The sequence below is a fragment of the Eleutherodactylus coqui genome, chromosome 4 (genome assembly GCF_035609145.1).
Source record: "Eleutherodactylus coqui strain aEleCoq1 chromosome 4, aEleCoq1.hap1, whole genome shotgun sequence".
In the NCBI taxonomy this organism is placed as follows: Eukaryota; Metazoa; Chordata; class Amphibia; order Anura; family Eleutherodactylidae; genus Eleutherodactylus; species Eleutherodactylus coqui.
The window spans coordinates 27493660-27521058 of record NC_089840.1 but is presented as its reverse complement, the minus strand read 5'-3'; the positions used below and the strand labels follow the sequence as shown (position 1 = coordinate 27521058).

Below are 27399 nucleotides of genomic sequence, written 5' to 3'. Positions count from 1 at the left end.
TATCTCACATGTGAAGGAGCCCTTAAAGACAGAAACCTGAAAGCGGACGTGAAGCGAGCCTAATCTGTGAAGCATGGACGTACAGGCACAGATAGATGGCACAGCCACACTGCGCCAGTCTGAGAGCTCCGGGAAACTTCATCCTGAATCATCAAGTGAGCACTAAGAATCCTCCTCTCCTCCCCGGCAGCCAATCACAGCACAGCACAATGTCAAACTTTCCTCCAGTGAGATGCCCAGAGAGCGGTCCCTGCCCCCAGCCCTATGCAGTCCTGCAGATGAGCCCAGTCCTGGGTGTAGAGAGCCAAGCTGCCTATTGGCCGCTGTGTGGCATGTCTATTGTGTGCATGCTAATGCAGCTGCCTGTATCTTCATCCTGCTGCTCTATAAGGGACGTATGGAGAAAGCATCCAGGAGCAAGGAATATGCCAAACCCCCTTGCCCACTCCTAGGATAAGACTTACTGAGGGGGGCACCTGACTGGAGGTCCTGCAATGAGTTGTCTGGATGTTATGTACCATCATCAAGTGTATGGCATGCACCAGTATCTGCCTGGCACGGCGGCTTGTACACCAGCGTATTATCACCACCAACAGGTGAGTCTTGTTCCTGTCTAATATCTGTATACTTGGACGTATAATATTAACGAAACTTCGCAGCGGTTTATCTTCACATCAGAAAGTATTAGGAAGATGCATGGAAGTGATGTAGCAGGGTTGAGTTTGTCATGCGGCACAAGTCAGTGTGATATGGTATAAAATTATTGGTGGTCCTACGTGGGACCGTACTAAACCAATGCAGTTTTCTGAGACAGTTGTCACAATGCACAAATACAGATGTAGCAATCGTTAAGGTGACTGACACATTGTGACAACTCAGTTTACAGCATTGTAGTACATGGTAGTTATCATAACTGGTTAAGGGTCTAGTTAACATTTGGTACATTTATGATGAAGTACCAAAAAGTTAAAGGACAAATCCATCTCTGCTACTCCTATATTCTGTATAACTAACAAACATATCCGGGACGAACCGCGTGCAATGTACATGAAATAATAGGAAAGTATGAACATAATAACATGAAATTCAGACTCTCTGACTGAGGGCTAGTCGGCGGAGGGTCCTGGGGCAATAAATAGTGTCCAGCACTGCTACACATGCATAATAGTGTCAGCTGATGATCACACTGTCCATATGACAGTACACAGCTCTCCTGAAGAGTAAATGGACTAGACTAAACACCAATGCATCTATCTATCTATCTATCTATCAATCTATCCCATATATCTATCTATCTATCGCATATCGATCTATCTATCTCCTATCTATCCATCTCATATCTATCTCATATCTATCTATTTATCTATCTATCTATCTATCTATCTATCTATCTATCTATCTATCTATCTATCTATCTCATATCTATCTATCTATCTATCTATCTATCTATCTATCTATCTATCTCATATCTATCTATCTATCTATCTCACATCTATCTATCTCATATCTATCTATCGCATATCTATCTATCCATCTAATATCTGTCTATCTATCTATCTATCTATCTATCTATCTATCTACCCATCATATCTATTTACCGTATATATCTGTCTAATATCCATCAATCTGTCTATCTAGCTGTATATCCATCTCATATCTATTCATCTATCTATCTAACATCTATCTATCGCAAGTCTATTTACCTCATATCTATCCATCTAATATCTATTTGTCTATCCATCTAATATCTATCTATCTAATATCTATATATCTTATATCCAGCTATCTAACTCATATCCATCTATCTATCTATCTATCTATCTATCTATCTATCTATCTATCTATCTATCTATCTATCTATCTCATATCTATCTATCTATCTCATATCTATCTATCTATTTATCTATCTCCTATCTATCTATCTATCTATCTATCTATCTCATATCTATCTATCTATCTCATATCTATCTATCTATCTATCTATCTCATATCTATCTATCTATCGCATATCGATCTATCTATCTCTATCTATCTATCTCATATCTATCTATCTATCTATCGCATATCGATCTATCTATCTATCTCTATCTATCTATCTCATATCTATCTATTTCATATCTATTTATCTATCTATCTATCTATCCATCTCATATCTATCTATTTATCTATCTATCTATCTATCTATCTATCTCATATCTATCTATCTATCTCATATCAATCTATCTATCTCATATCTATCTATCTATCTCATATCTATCTATCTATCTATCTATCTATCTATCTATCTATCCCCTATCTATCTATCTATCTATCTATCTCATATCTATCTATCTGTCTATCTATCTATCTATCTATCTATCTCATATCTATCTATCCATCTATCCCCTATCTATCTATCTATCTATCTATCTATCTATCTATCTATCTCATATCTATCTATCTGTCTATCTATCTATCTATCTATCTATCTATCTCATATCTATCTATCCATCTATCTCCTATCTATCTATCTATCTATCTATCTATCTCATATCTATCTATCTATCCATCCATCTATCTCCTATCTATCTATCTATCTATCTATCTATCTATCTATCTATCATCTATCTATCTATCTATCTCATATCTATCTATCTATCTATCTATCTCATATCTATCTATCTATCTATCTATCTATCTATCTATCTATCTATCTATCTATCTATCTATCCTATCGTGAATTGAGGGTTCTCACCATGACCGGGAGTTTCCTCCATGTGCTGGAATGTAAAGTTCAGCAGATATAACAGCAGCTGGCAACGCCATGCTCTATACACTGGGAGGCTCTGTAGTGTGCATAAAGTGCATGTCCCAACTTAAGTCATCAGATTCTTACATGTCAATATTCAGTATTAATTTATTAGATACTAAATAAAAACAAAAATGAGAAAATGTAACATAATAGAGATCAGATCATTCATATTCTACATGTGCAGTATTAATAATATAACCTTGATAATATGGGAAACACATTTATACATTAGATCGAGATGAGATAGATAGGAGATAGATAGATAGATAGATAGATATGAGATAGATATGAGATAGATAGATAGATATGAGAGATAGATAGATAGATAGATAGATAGATATGAGATAGATAGATAGATAGATAGATAGATAGATAGATAGATAGATATGAGATAGATATGAGATAGATAGATAGATATGAGATAGATAGATAGATGGAGAGATAGATAGATATGAGATATATATGAGATAGATAGATATTAGATGGATAGACAGATAGATATGCAATAGATAGATATGAGATAGATAAATAGATAGATGGATATGAGTTAGATAGCTGGATATAAGATATATAGATATTAGATAGATAGATATTAGATGGATAGACAAATAGATATTAGATGGATAGATATGAGGTAAATAGACTTGCGATAGATAGATGTTAGATAGATAGATGAATAGATATGAGATGGATATACAGCTAGATAGACAGATTGATGGATATTAGACAGATATATACGGTAAATAGATATGATGGGTAGATAGATAGATAGATAGATAGATAGATAGACAGATATTAGATGGATAGATAGATATGCGATAGATAGATATGAGATAGATAGATGTGAGATAGATAGATAGATAGATATGAGATAGATAGATAGATAGATATGAGATAGATAGATAGATAGATATGAGATATATATGAGATAGATAGATATTAGATGGATAGACAAATAGATATAAGATAGATAGATAGATATTAGATGGATAGAGAGATAGATAGATATGAGATATATATGAGATAGATAGATATTAGATGGATAGACAGATAGATATGCAATAGATAGATATGAGATAGATAAATAGATAGATGGATATGAGTTAGATAGCTGGATATAAGATATATAGATATTAGATAGATAGATATTAGATGGATAGACAAATAGATATTAGATGGATAGATATGAGGTAAATAGACTTGCGATAGATAGATGTTAGATAGATAGATGAATAGATATGAGATGGATAGACAGCTAGATAGACAGATTGATGGATATTAGACAGATATATACGGTAAATAGATATGATGGGTAGATAGATAGATAGATAGATAGATAGATAGATAGATAGACAGATATTAGATGGATAGATAGATATGCGATAGATAGATATGAGATAGATAGATGTGAGATAGATAGATAGATAGATTTGCAATTGATATGAGATAGATAGATAGATAGATAGATGGATAGATAGATATGAGATAGATAGATGGATAGATAGATATGAGATAGATATGAGATAGATAGATAGATAGATAGATAGATATGAGATCCGTATTTATGATGCTTTTCATGTGCTGAGAAAAAAAATGCGAAAAAGTGCAAGTGATGCCACGTTTGTCACCTACCCACAGAAAACAGGGCGCACAAAAACCCCTGCAGTGAATACGGATGCTGATGTGTGTTTGCTGCGGGGGTTTTATGCATCCATATCATTAAATGGGCGAAGTTGGTCTACGAATACGGACAAAACAGGACATGCTGCAATTGATCTGCCTAAAAAGCGTATGTCTGAAAACACCAATTTAATTGACTGGGCCCGAATGTTATCTGTACTCAGGCAATAAAGAATACGGACTGAATACGGACAGAAAATACACCCGTGTGGATAGGTCCTGAGGCAATCAGCCTTATGAACAACGGTTACATATAATACTGAATAAAGTAAAATGACTCCATTGTGCAGCCTCCACATACACTGTATCTCATGCAATTGTAGGGTTTGACATTGAGATGTAGCAGAGCTGAATGTGTTCTCTGACTCTTACTAGTGCTGTAAGTTTCTCCATAACCCAAACTCCTCTCTGCTGCTCCCTCAGTGTTTACTCACTAAATTTCTAAACCCGTCAACTTTTTAGAGTTCGAAAAAGCAAAATGACGGAGCGGTCCATGTAATAATAAGGACTTTGTTAGTTTTCCCAGTGCCTCTATGTAGCCGTGGGGATAGAATGTGGCTACAAGAAATGTCTTCTCTTATCAGCCTGACAGCAGACTAGAAGCATGCAGCGAGCGTGGGTGTGAGGTGGGGCCTGCCGGACTTGGCTCAGACATGGCGGTCATTAGAGACTCCAGAATTCTGCTGTTGCATTCCATAAAGTTTTATCATTATTAAGCACGAAGATCATTCTCTACATGGGAAGTGTCTCCGAGAGAAGGAACCTCGCCAGCAAGAGGGAAGGAGTTCGGAGCTATTCTGGCACCGCACACAACTACAGGAATATTTGGCGTAGTGGATATAGTTACAATACAGTTAGAAAGGCTTTTGACTATGTTTGTGCACCCTGTAGCATTTTACAGATGTAGCAATCCATAGCATGACCGGCGCATCATGATAGGCCATAACTTGGTGACCGGTGGGGGTCTCACTGCTGAGACCCTTGTTCATCTCGAAAATGGGACTCCCATGTCGCCCGTCCTCCTCATTGTGGGGTTATTGCATCCCCCATAGTGAGGAGGAGACTGAATGGAGCACTGATCATACTAGCGTTCCATGCACTGTCATTGGGACTGCGGAGATGCCCAAGCGACACCCGCTCAGGTATTTCCATCATCCCCATGCTTGGCCAGCGTTCCATTCACAGTGCAAGCGACCCCCACAGTGACAGTTAGAGCAGGTCACGGCAGTCCTGTTCTGGAGATTGGCAGGGGTCTTAGAGTTGGGGCCCCCACCGATCTTGCAAGCTATCCTATGGATAGGGGGTAACTTGCAATTTAGGTACTTACTGCTTGAGAGGGAGACAATGGGGTATATTGATCCATATATGTGGTTGGATGATGGTTTGGACTGTCTGCTTTTCTTTTATGGGCAAGATCTGTCAAAATGAATCAAGTCCATAAAATGGGCTGCTCGCGCTTCTGGTTGATATCTGAATAGTATCTCCTATACTGATTTGAGTCCATTTCTGGTTGGCCCATTTTAAGAAAACTTACTGAATGCCCCTCCTCACAGGTCCCACTGAGCTCCTTGGCCCTGAAGGTCATGTTGTCTTGCAGACACGGAAAAGAGTTAAGGGGACAAACAGTAGTCTCAGAAGGGGGTATAAACCAGCACCCGGTGGGTACTTCATTATTAATTTTTTGTATACAATGGTTCTTCCTAATTATATCATTTTAACCCCTTCCCAATAGTATAACATGGAGATACATCATATGGTTTTGGCAGAGGGGGGTCTGGAGTTGGCTCAAGTGCCAAGCTCCTTATATACCGGGCAATCAGGCAATGCCCGTGATTGGAGCTAGTCAGTGTTGATCGTGCCATCTAAAGCCCCTTTCACATCTGCACTGGGGGCCCCGCTCAAAGCTCCAGCGCTGATCTGGCATGAGATCCCAGGCAAAATAGCGCAGCATGCCATTCTATTACGTCCGGGATGTTACTAGTATTCCTTTATGATAGCTAGATAATGCAGTAGAGTGACGCATTCCATTGTAATTACATGTACAAATGACATCTTTAAAAAGGAACTATGAGGGAGATGTATCTAGACTGACAGAGGAAACTGGGCTTTTTGTCTGTAGCAACCAATCAGAGCTCAGCTTTCATTTCTCAAGCACTTTGCAACATCTGCGGTAGATGTATGGCGCATGTGTACAGAGTTTGTATGGAGCTAAGCCTTGTGAGTGCGTGCTGCAAAATAAAGCTGGCACCTGGTCTTAGCAGGTAGCATCAGAGATATCTGGGTTAAGGCAGCAGAAATGCAGTCCTAAGCTCTCACTCACGACCTGAGGGTTGCTAGTTCAATCCCCATGTGGCTTAGGTAGCTGGCTCAAAGTTGACTTTAGCCTTCCATCCTTCCATGTTCGGTAAAATGAGTTCCCAGCTTGGTGGGGGGTAATAAATAAAATTACCTGAAAGCACTGCAGAATAAGTTGGCGCTATACAAATAACAAGATTTATTCATTTATATCTCCAATCCCAGGCGCTGACTCTTTAAATGCTGTGATCAGTGCTGCGTAAGGCATTTAAATGGCTTGACAGAGTGAAGGGATCCCTGTATGCCCCTGTTAGCCCCCTGTGCCAAGATTTGTGGGGTGCTGTTTAGTTGCAATGACAATCTGGCTCCCAGTATAATAAACTGCAATATAGAAGTATTTCACTATATTGTGCAAGCAATCAGATGATCACAAGTTTATGTCCCCTAGTGAAACTAAAAAAAATAGTTAAATAAAGATTTTTATTTTAAACTATTACAAAAATATTTTAAAAAGTTAAAAAAAACCCTCTTCAAATTTTTAGTGTAAGAAAAAAAACTAAGCATATTTGGTATTGTGGTTATACTGTCTCCAAGAAAAAGTGGTATAAAAAGCAACCATAAAGTCATATGTACCCAAAAATGGTGTCAATAGAAACTATAGCTCAACCTGCAGAAAATAAACCCTCACACAGCCCTATCAACAGAAAAAAAAGTTACGGGTGTCAGAAAGCAATTTTTAATCATCCTGCAAAAAACAACAAGCCCTCATATGGCTATTTTATTAGAAAATTAAAAAGTTCAACTTTTTTTTTTTTAAAGTTGGGAGAAAAAGTAAGAAAAAAACAAAAATGGCTCAAGAGGTTTACCTACTCTGAATAAATGAAAGCTGTGATGTGATTGGTTGCTGAGGGCAACAAGGTTTTATTTTAAGCAATTTATATTTTCACTAAACTGCTGTAGAACGCAAAAATAAATTTTTTCCTGAATTAAAAATTTTTCTACACAAGCATTTAACTTTTAGGGTTCTTGCAAACTTGCGTTTTTTTGCGCGTTTTTTTCACGCGAATGTCAATGGGACTTTCTTATGTTAAAAACGCATAGCACAAAAATCACAAAGCACAAACTTGGTTTTTGAAAGTCCCATTGACAATCGTGTAAAAAAAAAACTGCGATATCGCATGAAAAAATGCGCAAGAAAAATGCAAGTGTGCAAGAGCCCTTATTCACATTGCAGGAATGAAATACATTCATTTATACAGCCGCGTGAGATATTGTGTGTAAATGTGGCTTAGGGCTTATTCAGATGATTGTATATTGGCCGGGTTTTCACGCTCAACTGATATACGCTGTCCGTCTCTGCAAAGGTGGTGGGGGGGCGGGATGGGACGGGAGCGTGTGCATTGAGCTCCTGCCAGCTCTCTGCCCCTCGCAACTGTTTGCAATGGGAAGGGCGGGATGGGGCAGAGCTGAGTTCCACCCCGTCCCGCCCCTCCCATTGCAAACAGTGGCGAGGGGCAGAGAGGGGGCGGGAGCTCAATAAACACAGCTCCTGTCCCATCCCGCCTCCTCCCCTTGCAGAGAGGTGCAGCGTATATCGGTTGGGCGTGAAAACCCGACCGATATACGATTGTCTGAGAGTGCGAATACTTGGTGAAATATTCTGTAACTGTCTTCATTTTCCACTCTTTGGATCTGGTTTTGTGACCTGTGCTGCAGCCATTATCTACCGGACTTGTTTAATCTTCAGAGTAGGTACAGAGGGAAACCATACTTGTGGGCTTATAGGCATGAACATAGACATGAATGAAGATGGGAAGGTGGGAAAGTTCTCGAGCCAGTATCTTTGTAAGACTTTCTGCAGTTGACGTTCATGTTGTATTGGCTATTCGTATAGTTACCCCTATTAATCACATCAAGCTATGGCTAGTTCTTCCTGCTTACCTCTTTCAAGCCCCAAGGCATCTTGGTCTTTGTCCAATAGTGACCAGAATGGACCCACATTTGCCAACTAAGGTCTAGAGTAAAGGCAGTGATCTCCCGTCTTACCTGCTGTGCATTGGTCTTTAATAACTGTTCATATTCTGATCGTATCTCCCTACAACTAACATCTTCTCAACTAAAGTCAACTCACAAATTAAATTCTTCATGCTTACCTCTTTTCAACCCCAAGACATCTTTTTTTGTCCAACAGTAATCAGAATTGACCCAAATTTACAAATGAAGACTTGCCTAGAAAAGAAAACAAATCTTGCTAGGCTTACCAACTGTGTGTTGATCATTCATAAGTATCCATATTATGATCATATTCCCCTACTAGTCACATCCCGTCAAACAGTGGGGGAGGTAAGTATAACACCCGGACTGAGTGGGTCATCTACATTCAGCCCATAAGCTTTAGCCTATAGGGCTTAAAGTAGGTGACAAAGTTTCTTTAAATGGGCCCTCTATTGCAGGGTCCAGATTTGCTACCCAGGAGAGGTATGCTCTTTAAAATGACCCTTGGGCCAATTCTCCACCTCCTTGTTTGCTACCAATGCAGTTCATCTATGGAGGGGGTCTCACTACTCGGTAGCAGAAGGGATGGTGTAATTAGAGCTGGGGCCCCCTTTCTCTGAGGCAGGGGCATCAAACTCATTTTCACCGAGTTCAACATCAGCATCACAGTTGTCTTCAAAGGGCCAATTGTAATTTTAAGACTGTATAATAAGAGTGACCCCCATAGTGGTCCGAATAGTAATAGGGTCCCCCATAGTTGCCCCAGTAGTGGGTAACCCACATAGTGAGCCAAGTAATAAAAGTGACCCCTGTAGCGGCCCCAATAATAATAGTGACCCTCACAGTGGCACAAGTAGTAATAAGGGCCCCCATAGTGGCCCCAGTGGTAAGTGACCCCCATAGTAACTCCAGTAATACTAGTTACCCCTATAGTGGCCGCAGAACTAATAGTGACCCAGGTAGTAATAGAGTCACCCATAGTAATAATATGGTCCCCATAGTGGCCCCACTAGTGATAGTGATCCCTCACTGTGGCACTAATAGTATTAGTGACCTCTTATTGTGGCCCCAGTAGTAAGTGGGCTAGTAGTAAGTGGTAAGTAAAACCCAGGCTTTTATTCTGACAGTGACCAGAATGGACCCACATTTACAAATCAAGTCTAGTCTAAAATAACAAAATCCCTGGCCTTATCTTCAGTGTATTGGCCATTTCTAAAAGTGCTTTTATAGGGGATAACCTGTCGAACGCTAGATGGCAAACAGGCCATCCCAGCTAAAATTGTTCCTGTGCTTTTACATAGAAATGACCATCACTAGGGAATGGAGGTGGAATGGGCTGGGGCTGTCCCGGCCACCTTCATTCACACTAAACCGGCAGTCATTCATAAATGAAGACTGCCTGTTTACATGCACCGATTAATTATTTGCTTTTCGATATGCAGAAACTGAATGATATCCCTTGTGCATCCATTTTCACCGAACGATAATCTTTTGGATTCTCGTTGGATAGCGGGGTTTCTCTGTTCCTTGCTGTTAGAGTAGGAGCCTGGCTGTTAGTAGTCAGGTCCTTCTACTGCCTTAAAAACATGTAAGTGAAAGTTTAAAGCCCATTAGTGAGGTTAGTAAAAGCCATACTGCAGCAGTCATGAAGGGGTTAATGATGTATGTCTGGTGTGATATTTAAGTAAATCGAGCCCTCCGATGGAGCAAAATCATTTAACCATTTGCTGTTAAGTAAAGTTCTTTTAAAAATGTGATAAAGTAGTTGACTCCTTATCAAATTTACCTTAAGTATGAATATAAGGAGAGCATCGGCGCGCCACGCGGGGAGTAGTTTACTTTGCATTCAGCAATTCTTCGAGGGGCGAATACGTCATAGTGCAACATATTGCATCTGTAGTCCCACCCAAGGGTCATTACACCAAATTATCATTGTTTTCCTCCCATTTTTCATAACAGCAGTGACTTTTGCAGATTTGCAGCAGATCCTAGACTCTATTTTGTACTGCTGTATCCTCGGTCACTTACCAAGGACTTACCAGGGACTGACTATCAGACCCATGATGACTCCTCTCTTCTAGATTATTATCTGCCTGGCAGAAGGTAACGTGTAGGGAGTTTTCAAGAGGCGCTGTCATTCTCCTGCTGACCGCTGTCAGTCACCCCGGTCGTTGTCCCTTTTATATGCAGGTGTAGAGGAAGTCACCTCCTGTGCTCCGTCAATAAGGGGGCGGACAGGACTCACAATCTGTCCTGCTTAGAAGAAGAATGACTGTAGGTGGATGTTTAGGTCATTGCATATACATGCGGATGGGGGAGTTTTGATGTGTAAAGACAACTTGATTTTGTTCTTGTGTCCTTACATCTGTCATGTATGTAAACTAAACATCTAGGTGACGTATTTCTGGGTGGTTCCAAACTTTCTCTACCTCTTTTTATCTGTGACTTATTTTGAAGCAACCTTTAACCCCAGGGCGATATACGTAGGACAATAGAGATCTAACTACATCACATAAGATCATAAAAGCAAGAGCAATAAACATGGAATAAAAAGGCTCGTTCACGTCTGTCATTGGTCCAATTGATTTCAATACGTTTAAAAAAGCAGAAAGCAAATGGGAAGCTTTCAGTTTGATTTCTTTCCGTTTGGTTCTGTTTTTTTTTTTTAAACTAAATAAATAGTGCTACAACTGGAACGAAAAGACAGAAAGCACTAGTGCTGGTGTGAATGGGCCTTAATATCTCTCCCTCTAATATCTAGTTCATATCTATCTATCTATCTATCTATCTATCTATCTATCTCATATATATCTATCTACCTATCTATCTCATATCTATCTATCTCATTTCTATCTATCTCATATCTATCTATCTATCTATCTCATATCTATCTATCTATCTATATATCTCATATCTATCTATCTATCTGTCTCTCATATTTATCTATCTATCTATCTCATATCTATCTATCTATCTATCTATCTATCTCATATCTATCTATCTATCTATCTATCTATCTATCTCATATCTATCTATCTATCTATCTATCTATCTATCTATCTCATATCTATTTATCTATCTATCTATCTCTCTCTCTCATATCTATCATCTATCTATCTCGTATCTATCTATCTATCTCATATCTATCTATTTATCTATCTATCTATTTATCGATCTATCTATTTATCGATCTATCTATCTATCTAATTCATATCTATCTATCTATCACATATCTATCTATCTATCACATATCTATCTATCTCATATCTATCTATTAGAGTTGAGCGAACGTACTCGTTCGAGTATTAGCGTACTCGATGGTGCTCGTTACTCGAACGAGCATCACGCCGTGTTCGACCCCGTCCCAGTTTTTGCCTCCTCCCCACTGTGACGTGCCTGTTTTGGCCCCTCCCCGCCGCAACGCAGTGCCCGCGTCAATGGCAACTTTTTGGGCTGGGAGAGAGAGAGAGAGACCGAGAGACCAAGGAAAAAAAAAAAAAGAACTCGGGACCCTGCGTCCCACATACAAAAGTGTTCGAGTCTGCCATTGTAGCAAATGGAGTTTGTTACTTGAGTACAGCTCTCGAATTTTACGAAAAGCTCGACTCGAGTAACACGGACCCGAGCATTTGGGTGCTCGCTCATCTCTACTATCTATCTATCTATGTCATATCTATCTATCCCATATCTATCTATCTATCTATCTATCTATCTATCCATTATCTATTTATCTATCTATCTATCTATCTATCTATCCATTATCTATCTATCTATCTATCTATCTCCTATCTATCTATCTATCTATCTATCTATCGCATATCTATCTATCTATCCATCTATCTAACTCATATCTATCTCTCTATCTATCTATCTATCTATCTATCTATCTATCTATCTATCTATCCATCTATCTAACTCATATCTATCTATCTCATCTATCTATCTATCTATCTATCTATCTATCTATCTATCTATCTATCTATCTATCTATCTATCTATCTATCTATCTATCTATCTATCCATCTATCTAACTCATATCTATCTATCTATCTCATCTATCTATCTATCTATCTATCTATCTATCTATCTATCTATCTATCTATCTATCTATCTATCCATCTATGTTGTGTCTATTTGTCCCCATTCTTTTTATCTATCTATGCATCTCTCTCTCATCCACTGTTCACATAGAAAGACGTAATGGGATATAAGAATAATTTAAAAGTATAGTAATACAATATATAGTGAGGACTTCATCATGCCGCAGGACATTATTATGTACTTTTATGCACCAGGACAGCACACCGCTGCAGTGCCAATCACTGTACTCACTATGTGTATAGGCGATCTCTCAAGCATTAGCATCGGCTACTACCCATCAGGTCTGGTTCCTTTCCGTCATTATTATGCACGTGGCCTTTTATACTGCAGTTTCCCTGATTAGAAGTGTAAGGACCACCACTCCACAGGTCCTAGGATACATTCCGTGGACTGTTACCTCTGCCTGGGGACAGGGAAGGTTCGGTGCCGGCCGTATCCTCGTAGGCTCCTGCACATGGACTCACTTTGTTGTCCTGGAATGTAATTGAAATTATTTGGTAGCACATTGTGCCAGAACGCTGCGAGACGTCTGCGCGGCTGTTTATTTTTTTAGCATTCCAGGATTCTTCCTTAGTTGCTCTGATATGTCAGTGGTAGAAAAATGATCTAAAATGTATTTTTATCCTCCTTACAGTTGTTCCAGAACATGTTTCTACTGCAGTGAATGAATTGATTAGCTTTCCTGAGAGCTTTTTAGACTTTTTATAGCGTACATAGGATTACCACCTTTATCATCAAAAAACAGGGGCCAAGGTAAAAGGGGTGTGGCTTATCACAACCTATGGTGTTACCTCCCTTATTTTAATAGCTGCAACTAGTAATTGTGTTCGCTTCACTATCACCAATAGTAACGGTGTCTCCAGTAGAAATAGTGCCCCCAGAAGTGGCCCCCAATAGTAAAAGTACCCACAGTAGTAATAGTGTCCCCAGTAGTGGCCTCAATAGTAACAGTGCCCCTAATAGTAATAGGGTCCCCAGAAGTGGCCCCCAATAGTAAAAGTACCCACAGTAGTAATAGTGTCCCCAGTAGTGGCCTCAATAGTAACAGTGCCCCTAATAGTGATCCTAATACTAACAGTGCCCCCAATAGCAATAGTGTCCCCAGAAGTGGCCCCAATAGTACTAGTGCCTACAGTAGGAATAGTGTCGCCATTAGTTGCCCTAATACTAACAGTACCCCCAGAAGTGGCCCCCAATAGTAAAAGTACCTACAGTAGTAATAGTGTCCCCAGTAGTGGCCTCAATAGTAACAGTGCCCCCAATAGTGATCCTAATACTAACAGTGCCCCCAATAGCAATAGTGTCCCCAGAGGCGGCCCCAATAGTAATAGTGCCCACAGTAAGAATAGTGTCCCCATTAGTGGCCCTAATACTAACAGTACCCCTAGTAGTGGTCCCAATAGTAATAGCTGCCCCAGAAGTGGCCCCAATAGTAACAGTGCCCCTAATAGTAAGAGGGTCCCCAGAAGTAGCCCCAGTAGGAATAGTGGCTCTAGAAGTGACCACAATAGTAACAGTGCCCTGAGTAGTGCCCCCCAATAGTAATAGGGTACCCTCCCTGTGTCCTACCCATCCTGAACCTGTGGCCAGGCAACAACCCAGCACCATCCAGTATGTTACTCACTCTGTCTAGCTTCCGTCTGTTGTAATCTGAGGCTATGAATCCTGACCTCTTCTCCCGACTTCTGCGCTGCGTACAGGACATAGACGCCGGAGGAGAGCACAGGAGTCACAGTCTCTGATGGAAGCCATACAGGGGGAGTGACATCCTGGATGGTGCGGGGTTGCTGCCTGGCCTCTCAGCGGACATTTACTTCTTACCAGTCACTAATACATTCACTACAAAAAAAATACCAGCACCGGTGAATTATCGGCAAGGTGGCAATCCTAGGCGCACATTATGGCTTTCAGGAATCATTCCTCCAGTTGCTAGGGTCGGAATAGTGCTAGGAATAGAGCAGTAGAAGAGGAACGATTGGTTCACAGCATGATATGGTGAAGAGGAGTTTATATGGAGCAGAGAACAGCCCTGAAGCCTGAGGAGGCCTAAAGGTCCTTCTACCACATATAGAGTTGCCAGCTTTTTCGCCAAATATGAAGTTTATTGGTGTGGTTTAGGAGCATTGCTTTACACAACATATGATTTTACCTCCATTGTTCCACCTGGGAACACATGAAAAACCTGTCAGCTTGCTGTTACCATTCTGCTATTGGGGTGTTATGCTCTAAGGAACCAAGTACTAAGCCTTTGAGCTACTCATGCCTCCTATTACAGTTACTATTTAATAGTGAGATACCAGCTTTACACAGTGATAGTGATTACAGTGCAGTTACCTCCAGTGCTAGTGATTACAGTGCAGTTACCCCTATTGATCGCAGGTAGCGTCTTCTCTGATTGGAATCTGTTTTCGTTCTTTCTATTTAGCTCCAGACTGCCATGAAAACTTTTTCCAGCCATGACTCATCTCTGCAATGCACACTGCACTCAGTCCTGCTGCTAACCCCAATGAACCTTTTACCGTGTTTCCCAGAAAATAAGACAGTGTCTTATTTTAATTTTTTGTTCAAAAAAGTTTAACTTTTTTACATGTATAGCTGCCTGGACACTATTTAAATTGACTTTTTAAATTACCTGTTAGCAGAACTTAATTTTGGAGTAGGGCTTATATTTCAAGCATCCTCAAAAAGCCTGAAAAATCATTTTGCATCCTCAAAAATTTGTGAAAATCATGCTATGTCTTATTTTTAGGCTATGTCTTATTTTCAGGGAAACAGGGTAGTAACCATAGAATCACAGAACAATTGAATCGTAGAGTAGGAAGGGACCTCCAGGCTTAGCTGGTCCAACCCTCCGCCCTTTCCTACAATATTAGTGCTCCCCTCTGTGGACCCCACATAGTAACAGCGCTCTCCTTATTTTGGTCTCCACTTAGTAACATTGCTCCCCTCTGTGGTCCCCACTTAACGGCAATTAATCGTGCTGCTAAAGAATTATCACCAGAATCAGCTGTTGGGCTGATCGTTTACTATTACGTAAAAGGACATATTTATTAGAGATGGCTCATGGTAAATGGAGAACACCATTATCAATTTTGCACTAGGATTTAGGAGCTTGACGTTAAAGGGGTTGTCAAAAGTTTTAAAAACATGGCTGCTTTCATTCAAACACAGTAGAGAATAGGGGTCACGGAGAGCGCCAACAACTATGTATAATACCACAATGATGCTCGTGTGGTAACTCACCTGGTGCAAGGCATATCACCCTCAGGTGGTTATGCCTGCACCTAACATCCTGGTGTGCTCGTAAGAATTATTTTATCCAGGGTATACCAAAAAACAGATTAAGCAAGAAGAACGATCCAAAACTTTCTGGAGAGCTGCGGGTCACAGTATAACTCCGTTCCTCCTAAGAGGTCGGATAAGTCAAAAGAAACTACAGAAAAAACTATAGACCTGCGCAGGTCTATAGTTTTTTCTGTAGATTCAAACACAGTGCCACTCTTGTCCATAGGGTTGTATGTGGTATTGCAGCTCAGCTCCATCGAAGTGAATGGGAGCTGTGCTGCAATACCAGACATAACCCACGGACAAGTGTGGCACTGTGTTTAGAAGAGAGTAGCCATATTTTTCTAACTATGGACAACCCCTTTAAGCCTACTCTGCTTTATATACCTTGGGTCCCCTTAGAAGCTACCAACAGCCAAAAATCATGTGTGCAGAAGATCAGTGCAAAATCATCATGCCAGCCAGCTTGTCTTCACAGACCTGGAGTACAATCAACCATTTGTTTTCTTTCCTACTTAACGAATGTTCTCAATAGTTTGTGATGGGCTGACCATTTGGGCATTTGGTCAATGTTTAAAGGGGTTGTCTGGTTACTGTGCTAAAATAAGAAAAGGAAGTGTTATTACCCGTCCTCTGCCGCTGTAATTCAGCACTGCAGCCCTACTGTTAGCCGGGTGTTTGTTGTGATAGATGATGTCACCGGCCATAAGGTAACAGTTGCAGCCAATCAGAGGCTGCAGTGTCACAGCTTGTTCTCCTCACTTACATAAGGAGCGCCATGATGATAGGTATTTGGCAGCAAACACTGGAACCATGGCAGGGCTGCAGCGCTGGAATGTGATGGCAGGGAACAGGTAAGTACTGCTCCTCTTATTTTAGCACAGAGGGCACTAAAAGGAGCATGTTGTCCGGTAACCGGACAATCCCTTTAAGGCCCCGTATTCTGAGGGTGCCCATAGATTCTTGGGCAGTTAGTGTAGGGCCTGTAAATTAAATGAAAGTGAAAGGTGCTCTTCAAATGCATTTTTGTAACCCAAATCAAGTTTTCTATGACTATAGGGATTAGTAAGAAGCCAATGGCCTTTAACTCTCAGGGGTCAACATTGGTCTCAGTCTTCCCTTGCCGATATTAGGTGCTTTAATTGTGCAAACAAGGTGACCATGATTACAATCTTTCTGACAGTATCCGTTTGTGGCTTCTCTTCTTTTTTTCTCGCAGAAGAAGACTGGTGCCTACAATAAGATGCAGGAAGCCTTAGAGATGTCCGTCCCAACCAAGCAAGAAGAAGATGAAAAGGACCAGCCGGCTGAAATGGAATATCTGAACTCACGTTGTGTCCTCTTGACCTACTTTCATGGAGACATCGGTGCAGTCGTCGATGAACATTTCTCTAGGGCCTTGAGTCAAATAAGCAACTTCAATCCAGAAAACTCAGCCTCAAAGTGCAAAACAGGAATGAGTCGAGGTAAACTGAAATCTGTTACCGTTATCAAAGTTAATGCTTTATGTAGAATTATACATTGTTATCGGACCACACCGATACCGATCTGATGACCTCGTTGCCAGGTGCCAAATTGGTAGATATGGAAGCCCGTGATGAAAAGATTTGCTAGTAATTATCTATCAATAGCATGAAATCACTCCATGTTATGTCAAGACACTTCTCCAGTGAGAATCTCAATGAAATTCTACTTTATTATGAACATTACCAACTCTTATACAGAAAGAAGAAGGCGTATACAAAAGTTACTTGGTACAAAGATTAGTGTTACATAGGTTAGTGTTACGTAGGTGACAAAGCTGATTGATCACAAGACTTATTGACATCTACCAAATAGTCTCAAAGCTCTTAAGGCTCGTCTCAGATATACAAATTACCTAAGTCAGGATATTGCTGTTGCACTAGACAATATTTCTGCAATAGTTGTTTGTCTTCTCTGTTAACATAGCTTAGCCTTATTTAATTTGTCTGTTGACTTCTTATCTTAAAATCCTAGTTCCCCGGCACTACAAAGTATAGGTTTTAGTCTTCTATTTAAGGGTCAATAGTCCAATACAAGGTAAGAAACATACACTTATTGCATTCTGAAACTTAACACTTTATATTCCATGACAACATAAACTAAATTCAGCATTAAAATTAATCTTTTCCCCAACAGCATAACCTAAACATGCATTGTGCAGTAGCGAGGGGTTAATTACATGGTCTTGGGAACCAGGCCCCTTCTATGCTCAGTGGGTGTTAGCTGGTTCCGCTGGCAGTAAAAGTAAAAAAGTTAAATTGTACTATAAAAAATGCAACTCATCTTGCAAAATAAAAGCCCTCCTACAGCTAGGCTTTTCATAGACGGCACCGTCAACAAGTGAGTAAAAGCTTTGGATGAACTGCACAAAATTGATCAAAATATCATTATTGTGAGCTAAATTTTATTGAAAATATATAGAACATCCCACAACTCCTCGAACTTTTCCAACTTCGAACAACTTTTTAGGTCTATCCCTTTATAACATTTACTATGGCCTTTGCTTTGTTACAGTAGCTTATTTTCATGCTAAGAAATCTCAATGCCAACCTAAATTTATAAATTTATCTAATTATATGGGTTATCTGGGAGAAAAAAAATCTACACAGCTGCTCAGTGTACTGTAACAACATTAAAAAACAGGCTTTCTAAAAAAAAAAAAAAACAATCAAGGGGTTTCGCCCTCCCAGAGCTTTACATCCACTAAGGGAAATCACCCGGCTCACTGGCTAGAACTTGCCTCAACCTCATCCCTTCCCATTCATATTTCACTAGAAAAAAAGTTTTAGGGGCTCTGACTTCCTGTATTTTTTCTGGTCTTCAAAATTAGTGCAATCAAAAGAACAGGTTTTAGGTAACATCACCAGCAGGTCAATTAACTCCTTTCCACTGCAGCCATTTTTCTTCTTTTTGTTCTTATTTTTGCATCCCCCCTTTCAAAAAATCTAAACTTTTCTATTTTCCCGGTGACAAAGCTACATGAGGGCTTGATTTTTGTGGGGCGAGTTATATTTTTCAATGGTAACATTTAACATAACATATAGAGATGAGCGAGCACCCAAATGCTCGGGTCCGCGTTATTCGAGTCGAGCTTTTCGTAAAATTCGAGAGCTCTACTCGAATAATGAACCCCATTGACTACAATGGGAGACTCGAGCATTTTTGTATGTGGAACGCAGGGTCCCGAGCTTTTTTTTTTTTTTTCTTGGTTCGTCTCTCTCTCTCTCTCTCTCCCTTCCCCTTCCCCTCCCTGCCAGACCAAAAATTTTCAAATGATGAGCGCTGCGTCTTGGCAGGGAGGGGCCAAAACAGGCACGTCACAGCGGGGAGGAGCCAAAAGCTGGGGCGGGGTCGAATGCCATTTGATGCTCGTTCGAGTATCGAGCACCATCAAGTACGCTAATACTCGAACGAGCATCAAGCTCGCCAGAGTATGTTCGCTCAACTCTAATAACATACCATATGATTAGAGATGAGCGAGTATACTCGCTAAGGCACATTACTCGAGCGAGTAGTGCCTTAGCCGAATATCTCCCCGCTCGTCTCTAAAGATTCGGGGGCCGGCGCGGGTGACAGGTGAGTTGCGGCGGTGAGCAGGGGGGAGCGAGGGGGAGAGAGGGAGACAGAGAGATCTCCCCTTCGTTCCTCCCTGCTCTCCCCCGCCGGCCCCCGAATCTTTAGAGACGAGCGGGGAGATACTCGGCTAAGGCACTACTCGCTCGAGTAATGTGCCTTAGCGAGTATAGTCGCTCATCTCTACATATGATGTATTGGAAAACTTTTGAAAATTGGGCTGTAGTGGAAAAATAAGCAATATTACCATTTTTTTTGGGGGGGGGGGCTGTTTTATGAAGTTGTGTTATCTTTCATCTGTGGATCAATTCAATTATGGCAATGTCAAATTCATATACATTTTTATGTTGTACTAATTAAAAAATGCCTTTCAAAAAAAAAAACCAAATGCGTTTGATTGCCATATTCTGACCCTGCATTACGTTTTTAAATTTTCCAACAATAGAGCTGTGTAAGGGTTCATTATTTAGGGGCTGACCTTTTGTCTTTATTGGTACCACTTAAAGGTACATATGATTTTTTTTGGTCTTGTTATTCTTGGAAATGGTATGGCTAAAAGAGCGCAGTTCTGGTATTCTGTATTTTATTTTCTGATGGCGTCCAATGTGCTGGATAAATTAGGCTATTAACTGGACTCTTAAGAATGTGGTAGTGCCAATTTTTTAATCTATGTATATATTTATGTGATAATAGGGAAAAGGCTTTTTTTAAACATTTTATTTTTTTAAATGACTAATAATTTAATCTTTTACCTTTTTTGTCAAGTAGTGAACATTTGATAATTTATACAATATACTGAAATATTTCAGTATTGCATTATACTGTATTTCTGCAGGCACTAAAGAACTGACAGTTACATCTAAACTCTGATCGCTTCAGCTAATTTCTATCTCTCTCTGAACCAGACAGACAACACCCACTGTGTATAGAGCAGGCTCGGATCCTGGGTCTTCTCCATACAATGACACAGGACATTCCTCGTACATGTATGGCACATGTTGGAAAGGGGTTAAAGTCAGGTAGTGGTTGAACAATTCATGGGAACAAAGAATGACCAATTGCCTTTGATGCCTATTGCTGTTCGGCAAAATGTCCCTCTAACACAAACAATAGCCCCCCGGACTAAATGATATATTAAAAAATAAAAGACCTTCATAAGGCCGAGTCAAATTTCAACCTCATAATTTTTTGAATATTGCGCATAGAGCAGCTTTAACCCTTTGCAATCCAATTTTGGATTCAGGGTTTCCTAGGGGGCTTTCTCTTTCTGCCATTATACAATGGCGCCATCTGCTGGCTGTAGCCAGTACTGCAGTATGGAACATGCTGGAGAGGCCCCCGACAACAGAGCGGCCAGTAATCTACAGTAAGAATACCCTGCCAGACGTTTTCCGACATCGGAGCTGTACAGCCTTCAATCAGAATGTCTTTAGACGTCAGACAGTGGATTGGAAAAGGTTAACTTTCTTGCAACATTCATTCATTCTGTCAATCATATAGAAATTTTTTGCAAAGCTTGGGTCATCCTGTTCGTGACCTAAACTGGCTTGAGAAACTCATGTTTTCTTCATCACCGCACTGTAAAACAATGTCTGGTATTTACTCTCTCTTATTGCTTCAAGACTCTGTGCAGACGCCATACTATGTGAGGGATGGGGAGAATGAGCTCAATATTAGATTTACTTCAACTGAGACTGAATGCTTGCTTACATGGATTCTCATGGATTATCAAACTGAATCCAAATACAAGAGGGGGGTTTAGTGAGGAGGAGAGGGGGACACAAAACCCCCATTTTTATGAGCTTCGGGGGTCTCAGCAGTGAGACCTCCACCAATCAGACTTTTATTACATGTCCTGTAGAATAACCCATTTAAACAGCAAACCCTTACCCCCAACCAAGGAGTATTTTCTAAGACCAACTTTATGACTACTGTCTTGTAGTTTCTTTAGCTATGACACAATAATTAGCCAAAATATTGTACCTGTCACTGATGTGCTTCCCATGATTCAGGGAATGATCCTAACTTTGGAAATTGCTGAAGCGTAATGACTAACAGCCATATAATATGACTCTCCTCACATTCCCCTCCCAGCGGTCACAGTCATTGGTATCCTTGATTTTGTTTGTGCGGTAGACACCAATCTATTCCCCTGGTTGTCAGATCTGCCTGTGAGGTATGTGTGCTTCGCCTAGCTCTTAAAGGGCAGCTTGTGCAATCAGCTTTCCCATCCCCATCGAATCCTGATGCTTCATGGGTTATATAAGGCACTTGCCCCCACTGGAAGGTGCCTGTGCAATGGTTCTATGAAAGTGTTCCTATTTCCTGTTTGACTCTTGGTTTTTAACCTTACCTGCGTACCTAGCTTTTCCAAATTCTGAATGTCCTAACCTGACCCCGATCTTTAAATATGAATTGCCTGTTTGCCACCTGCTATACCTTTCTGCCTGTTTCACCATATTGCTTGAACTCTGACTTTTCTGACCTTGGCCTTTAATATTGACTCTGTCCCTGCCTGTCCATCCGGTACCTTGCTCCAGTGTCGCTGACTTGCCAGCTGTCACTGCACCCAGACTACTCCTGAGAGAATGGTCTAGAGACCCTGCAGTGAAGACCACATCCTTCAAAAAGGGGTAGCCCAAAGTGAAATCGGTCATGGTAGAGTGGGTTCACGGGAGTAATCAAAAGTCAAATTGGTGAGTTATATAGTGTCACCATGTATAACAAACATATCTCATACTTGGGTATATGAAAACCAAATTTTAGACTCTTGACCTTGAGTGTTAGTTCGAAAAATGCCCTAAAAGAAGTAGATGGCCTAGAAACACAAACAGTAACACAAAGTTCCATGATTCCTAATACCCTTTTCTGTCAGACATGTAAAAGAAAATCTAAACCAGGCATCAGAAACTGTTCCCATGGGACGTTCCCTCTTAAAATAGCTGACATTTTACTTATAATTAGAAAAATGAGTAATCTTAGCCCCGAACAAGGGAACAAACTCCAGCAAACTATTATTCAGTAGACAAATTTATCCATTCTCGAATCTGCTGCTTCCCTTTTTTCAGTCTTTACTATAAAAGGCATTTTAGGATGTCACGGAATTGCTTAATCAATTATATCATCCCTTTTTGAGGACTCTTAGCGTTTTTGCTCATCGTAGACGTCGTTGTAGTATGTAAAGTTTACATTTACCCAATTAGGATAAAATAATGAGAATGCTTTAATGGGAATGAAATGAGAGGAATCCTAAGGGTGAGTTAGGGGAATGCTAATTTATACAGAGCTAAAAAATTTGTTTTTTTGACCCTTCCTTGCTGCTTGCTCCTTCTCGACTCGAGAAACCATAAAAAAAGAATATGGTAACTAGTGACGAACAAAGCTTTAAAAATTTGATTTGGCTGGTTTGATGAAAGTTTGGTCCAGTTCGAATTAGTTTAATCCAAACTGAAACTTCACTAATACCCCCTAAAATCCTTGTATAAGAGCCATAAAAGCCCTGTATAACACACGTGGGTCATCTAAAAGCATATCTAAGTACTTTGAGATGTTTTAAGGCAAAATGAATGAAGAAAGAGAAGAAAAAAGACAATGAAGGAAAAAGAAGGAAGAAGAAAAAGGAAAAAGAAGGAAAAGAAGGGCAATAAAAAAAAATGAAGAAAAAGAAGGAAAAAAGGAAACAGAAAAAGGATAAAATATTCTTTTCCTTTTTCCTTATTCATCTTTTTCCTGCCTCTTCTCCCTTTTATTACATTTCCTTCTACTCCTTCTTTTTCGTAATTTTTCCTTCTTCTTCTTTTAGTGGGTTCAGTCAAGATAAACCACCTGAGGTTTAGGTTCTCGTTGAATCAAACTTTTAGCAAAGTTCGTTCCGAAACAAGGTTCTACTATTTCAATTCGCTCAACACTAACTGTAATCATCATGACTGTTCTAAGTGGAGACCACCATGTGTGGTAATCTTAGAACTTAGAGGAGCATATAGAGCATAGTCCTTAAACAGTGGCTCAGGGAAGCTCGCTAGGGAAATCCTAAGTAACTGGCCATATTAACTGCAGTTGATATTATTGCAGACATGTCCTAAAGCACCAAACGGAACCAATTCAGATAGTATAATGCTAGTGTTACATCTCACACTGGCATATTTCTAGTTTATCAACAGTTAAATTAGGGCTATCTGGTCACTTTGGCATCGACACACATGACACATCCAAAGAGCACACTATGGCTCTGCTACATCGCATCCCAAAGTAAGTGAATGTCCTCGCATTGTGTCTCCAAGTTACCATAACTTTAAAATTGCAAGAAGTCCATCAGCTTTGGATTTATTGAGATTGTTGGGTTGCAGTTGTGGCAACTTGCAAAATGCATTGGCCTCACATTCACTTTAATTGGGATACGATGTAGGAGGGCCATAGTGCACTCTTTGGCCACTTGACATCTGTCACAACCAAACTTGCCATGTGGTGTTAGTGTAAAAAATGTCTTTCCTCCACATGGAATTGAATATACGGTTCTCAATCAAAGTTGAGTGTGGTTTACGAGGTACAAAAGGTTGGGGACCTCCGATATAGGATCAACAGGGTTTCCTAGAACATGGTACCGGTTGGTTAAAGGGATTGTCGTGTCAGATACAACCCCCTTCAGAATGTGGGTGAATAGCTGATGGTCACGGGTTTCACTCCTGACACCCCCAGCCAGAGAGTCAAGCATAGCCCCTTTAGTGTCCTCTGCAGGGGAAATGTAATATTACGGGACAGCCTAGTAATAGAAGGATGCCGCAAAGTCCACCCATTCTGGGTCACAGAGGGGGGTCTTGAGCAAGATACCCCTATATATGGCATTTATATGCCCTAATAGGGCATATGAACAAGGACTGCCTTTGTCATACAACTCCTTTACCCCAAAGTATAGTTGATTCTCATATGGGTTTCTATTTGACATACATATAGCTGGGGGTTGGGGTATATTTTCTATGTCACCCATTATGGATAAGTTTTACTTTTATAGTGCTTTATGTATGTATTACATGTTATGATGTATCAGTATGAACAATGAATGTTTCTATAGCAGTTGTCTATAATTATTCATTGATTTTTTATCCTATTCTTCACTTTCAGAGAGTCCGTCAGTTTCGTGTCAAAGGACTAGTTTACCTCCGTCATTGTGGACAAGCTCATATCAATCATCACCACCAGCTTCCTTGAGTGGAGCTCATCCAGACTTTACAACAACAGCCACTGGCAATTTTTCCCCACCAGACCCAGGCAGCTGGTCTGGAGATAACATGCATCAGACTATCCCACATCCTCCACCGGAATCTTGGCATTATCCATTGGCTTCACCAACAAGTTCTTCATATGCACACATGCATGATGTTTACATGTATCACCACCATGCACATCCGCATATGCATCACCACCATCACCATCATCATCATCACCCTGGCGCCCATCTAGATCCACGATATGGACCTCTTCTGATGCCCTCAGTGCGATCGGCCAGGATTCCTGCACCACAATGTGATGTAGTAGCTAAAACAGAACCAAATACAACAATGGCTACGACACCTTGGGCCGGGGCCTTCCATGGCACTGTGGACATTGTACCGAGTTTTGGCTTTGAGACAGGCAACAGCTTTCCAGCTTAAATATTCATGCTTCTAGGCATGTCTTAAGGGCAGCGCAACTGCAAAAGAGGTGAAAAGGTGAAATCCAGGATATCAACACGCTTCTCCTTGGAGACAACCCGTCTTAATAGACCGAAAAGGACCTTATGATTGTATTTTCTAATGCAAAGCCAAATACAGTTTCCATGTTGATGTTATGTATGTCGTCTACCTGTTTTTGGATCTTGACCAAAGCCTTATGTGAATAATTCCAAAAATAGTTCAGTTTTATATTAAATATCAATGATTTCTTAATCTGTTTCCCTTTGCTTGCTCCTATTTCTGCGTGTGGGCTGTATTCATGCTTTTACGATTCCTGCGGTTAAATGATTGAATCCAGATCACTCCGGGTGAGCTAAATAAGCAGCGATTTAATCGACTTTATGATAAAAAAAACAAACAGGTGTGACAATTTTTTGCAGATCCTGTGAACTACCATTCATACGCAGTATAGGAGAAATATAAAGAAACTAGAAATAAAGCCCTTAATGCAAAAAATAGTCCCCCACGCTCTAGAAAACTGTTGTCGGTCGTTACTTTTATTTTTCACGAAATGTTAAAATACAAAATGCGGAAATGTCTGCAGAATGATAATCTCAGGGCAAGAGTTGTGGAAACCTTCTGTGTGTTGCTCCACGGTTTTTAGACTTTTTGTATTTTTCACAGTTTCACATATTTTTTCTTTAACCAAACCGTGTGAAAATGTGCTACAGATTTGCTACGGATTTCACAATTTGCATTACAAATTTAAAATCTGCAGCACATGTCAATTCCACTGCAGATTTCATGCAGAACTTTTCCGCCTTGTGTGGATGAGATTAGTTAGAATTTCTTCCTCTTGGCTACTGTAAAGGTTGCAGATTTTTCCTAAGCTCTGGGCTGAGACAAGGTGATTCGGTGCCCTAGGTAGATTAGGCAAATTGAACCCCGCCCTCCAATTCCTAAAATCAATTGAAAAAAAAACACCTAGATCTCTTAATGAAAAAGATTTAAACGCATCTTAAAGGAAATGTATACAGGCAGTATCAATATTTAATCCAGTGACTCACTTGACTTTTCTTCTCCATTTGGCCCAGACCGATTTCCCCTGGAGACTGCGGAGTTTGCTTTTGATACATCTTTGGCCAAGGGTACAGCTATAGTTGGTGTAGAAGTAAAAGTTGAACTTGGGACACGGGGCCTGAAGGCTCCTCTATCATAAGAGAAGATACCAGTCTTATAAATGATACATGGTAGCTGGGGTGGCCTGTTGCAGATTTTCCACTGCCCCCCAAATCAGACCCATAATTAAAGGGGTTGTCCCGCGCCGAAACGGGTTTTTTTTTTTTTAACCCCCCCCCCCCCCCCCCCCGTTCGGCGCGAGACAACCCTGATGCAGGGGTTAAAAAAACAAACCGGGTAGTACTTACCCGAATCCCGGCGGTCCGGCGTCTTCATACTCACCTGCTGAAGATGGCCGCCGGGATCCTCTCTCTCTGTGGACCGCAGGGCTTCTGTGCGGTCCATTGCGGATTCCAGCCTCCTGATTGGCTGGAATCGGCACGTGACGGGGCGGAGCTACACGGAGCCGGCATTCTGCACGAGCGGCCCCATTGAAGACAGCAGAAGACCCGGACTGCGCAAGCGCGGATAATTTGGCCATTAGAGGCCGAAAATTAGTCGGCACCATGGAGACGAGGACGCCAGCAACGGAGCAGGTAAGTATAAAACTTTTGATAACTTCTGTATGGCTCATAATTAATGCACGATATACATTACAAAGTGCATTAATATGGCCATACAGAAGTGTATAACCCCACTTGCTGCCGCGGGACAACCCCTTTAATCCAGCCTCATTATCCAGCCAGTCGCAACTGAGATCACATGACTATTTGTGGAGAAAGAGGCCAAGAGATTAGGACAGAGAGAAATAACTAACCAAGGTAACACTAGCCCGCTTATATATACTGGGGGAATAGCTAAATCATAAATAAATAGAAAAAAATCACC

General features: G+C 40.5%; 1 protein-coding gene across 1 annotated transcript; it reads left to right on the top strand.

Moving 5' to 3' along the window:
* Nucleotides 1–300: 300 nt before the first annotated feature.
* Nucleotides 301–25665, top strand: VGLL3 (vestigial like family member 3). The gene is made up of 3 exons (XM_066598528.1): nucleotides 301–596; nucleotides 17367–17613; nucleotides 24863–25665. The coding sequence occupies exons 1-3, from the start codon at nucleotides 495–497 to the stop codon at nucleotides 25390–25392; spliced, it is 879 nt and encodes a 292-aa protein (XP_066454625.1). The 5' UTR covers nucleotides 301–494; the 3' UTR covers nucleotides 25393–25665.
* The last annotated feature ends 1734 nt before the right edge of the window (nucleotides 25666–27399 follow it).

What these genes read in the sequence shown, in the direction of transcription:
- VGLL3 (XM_066598528.1), top strand. Translation starts at nt 495, where the DNA reads ATGAGTTGTCTGGATGTTATGTACCATCATCAAGTGTATGGCATGCAC. An exon ending in CGTATTATCACCACCAACAG is followed by an intron (nt 597 to 17,366) that starts GTGAGTCTTGTT and finishes TTTTTCTCGCAG; the next exon opens with AAGAAGACTGGTGCCTACAA. An exon ending in CAAAACAGGAATGAGTCGAG is followed by an intron (nt 17,614 to 24,862) that starts GTAAACTGAAAT and finishes CTTCACTTTCAG; the next exon opens with AGAGTCCGTCAGTTTCGTGT.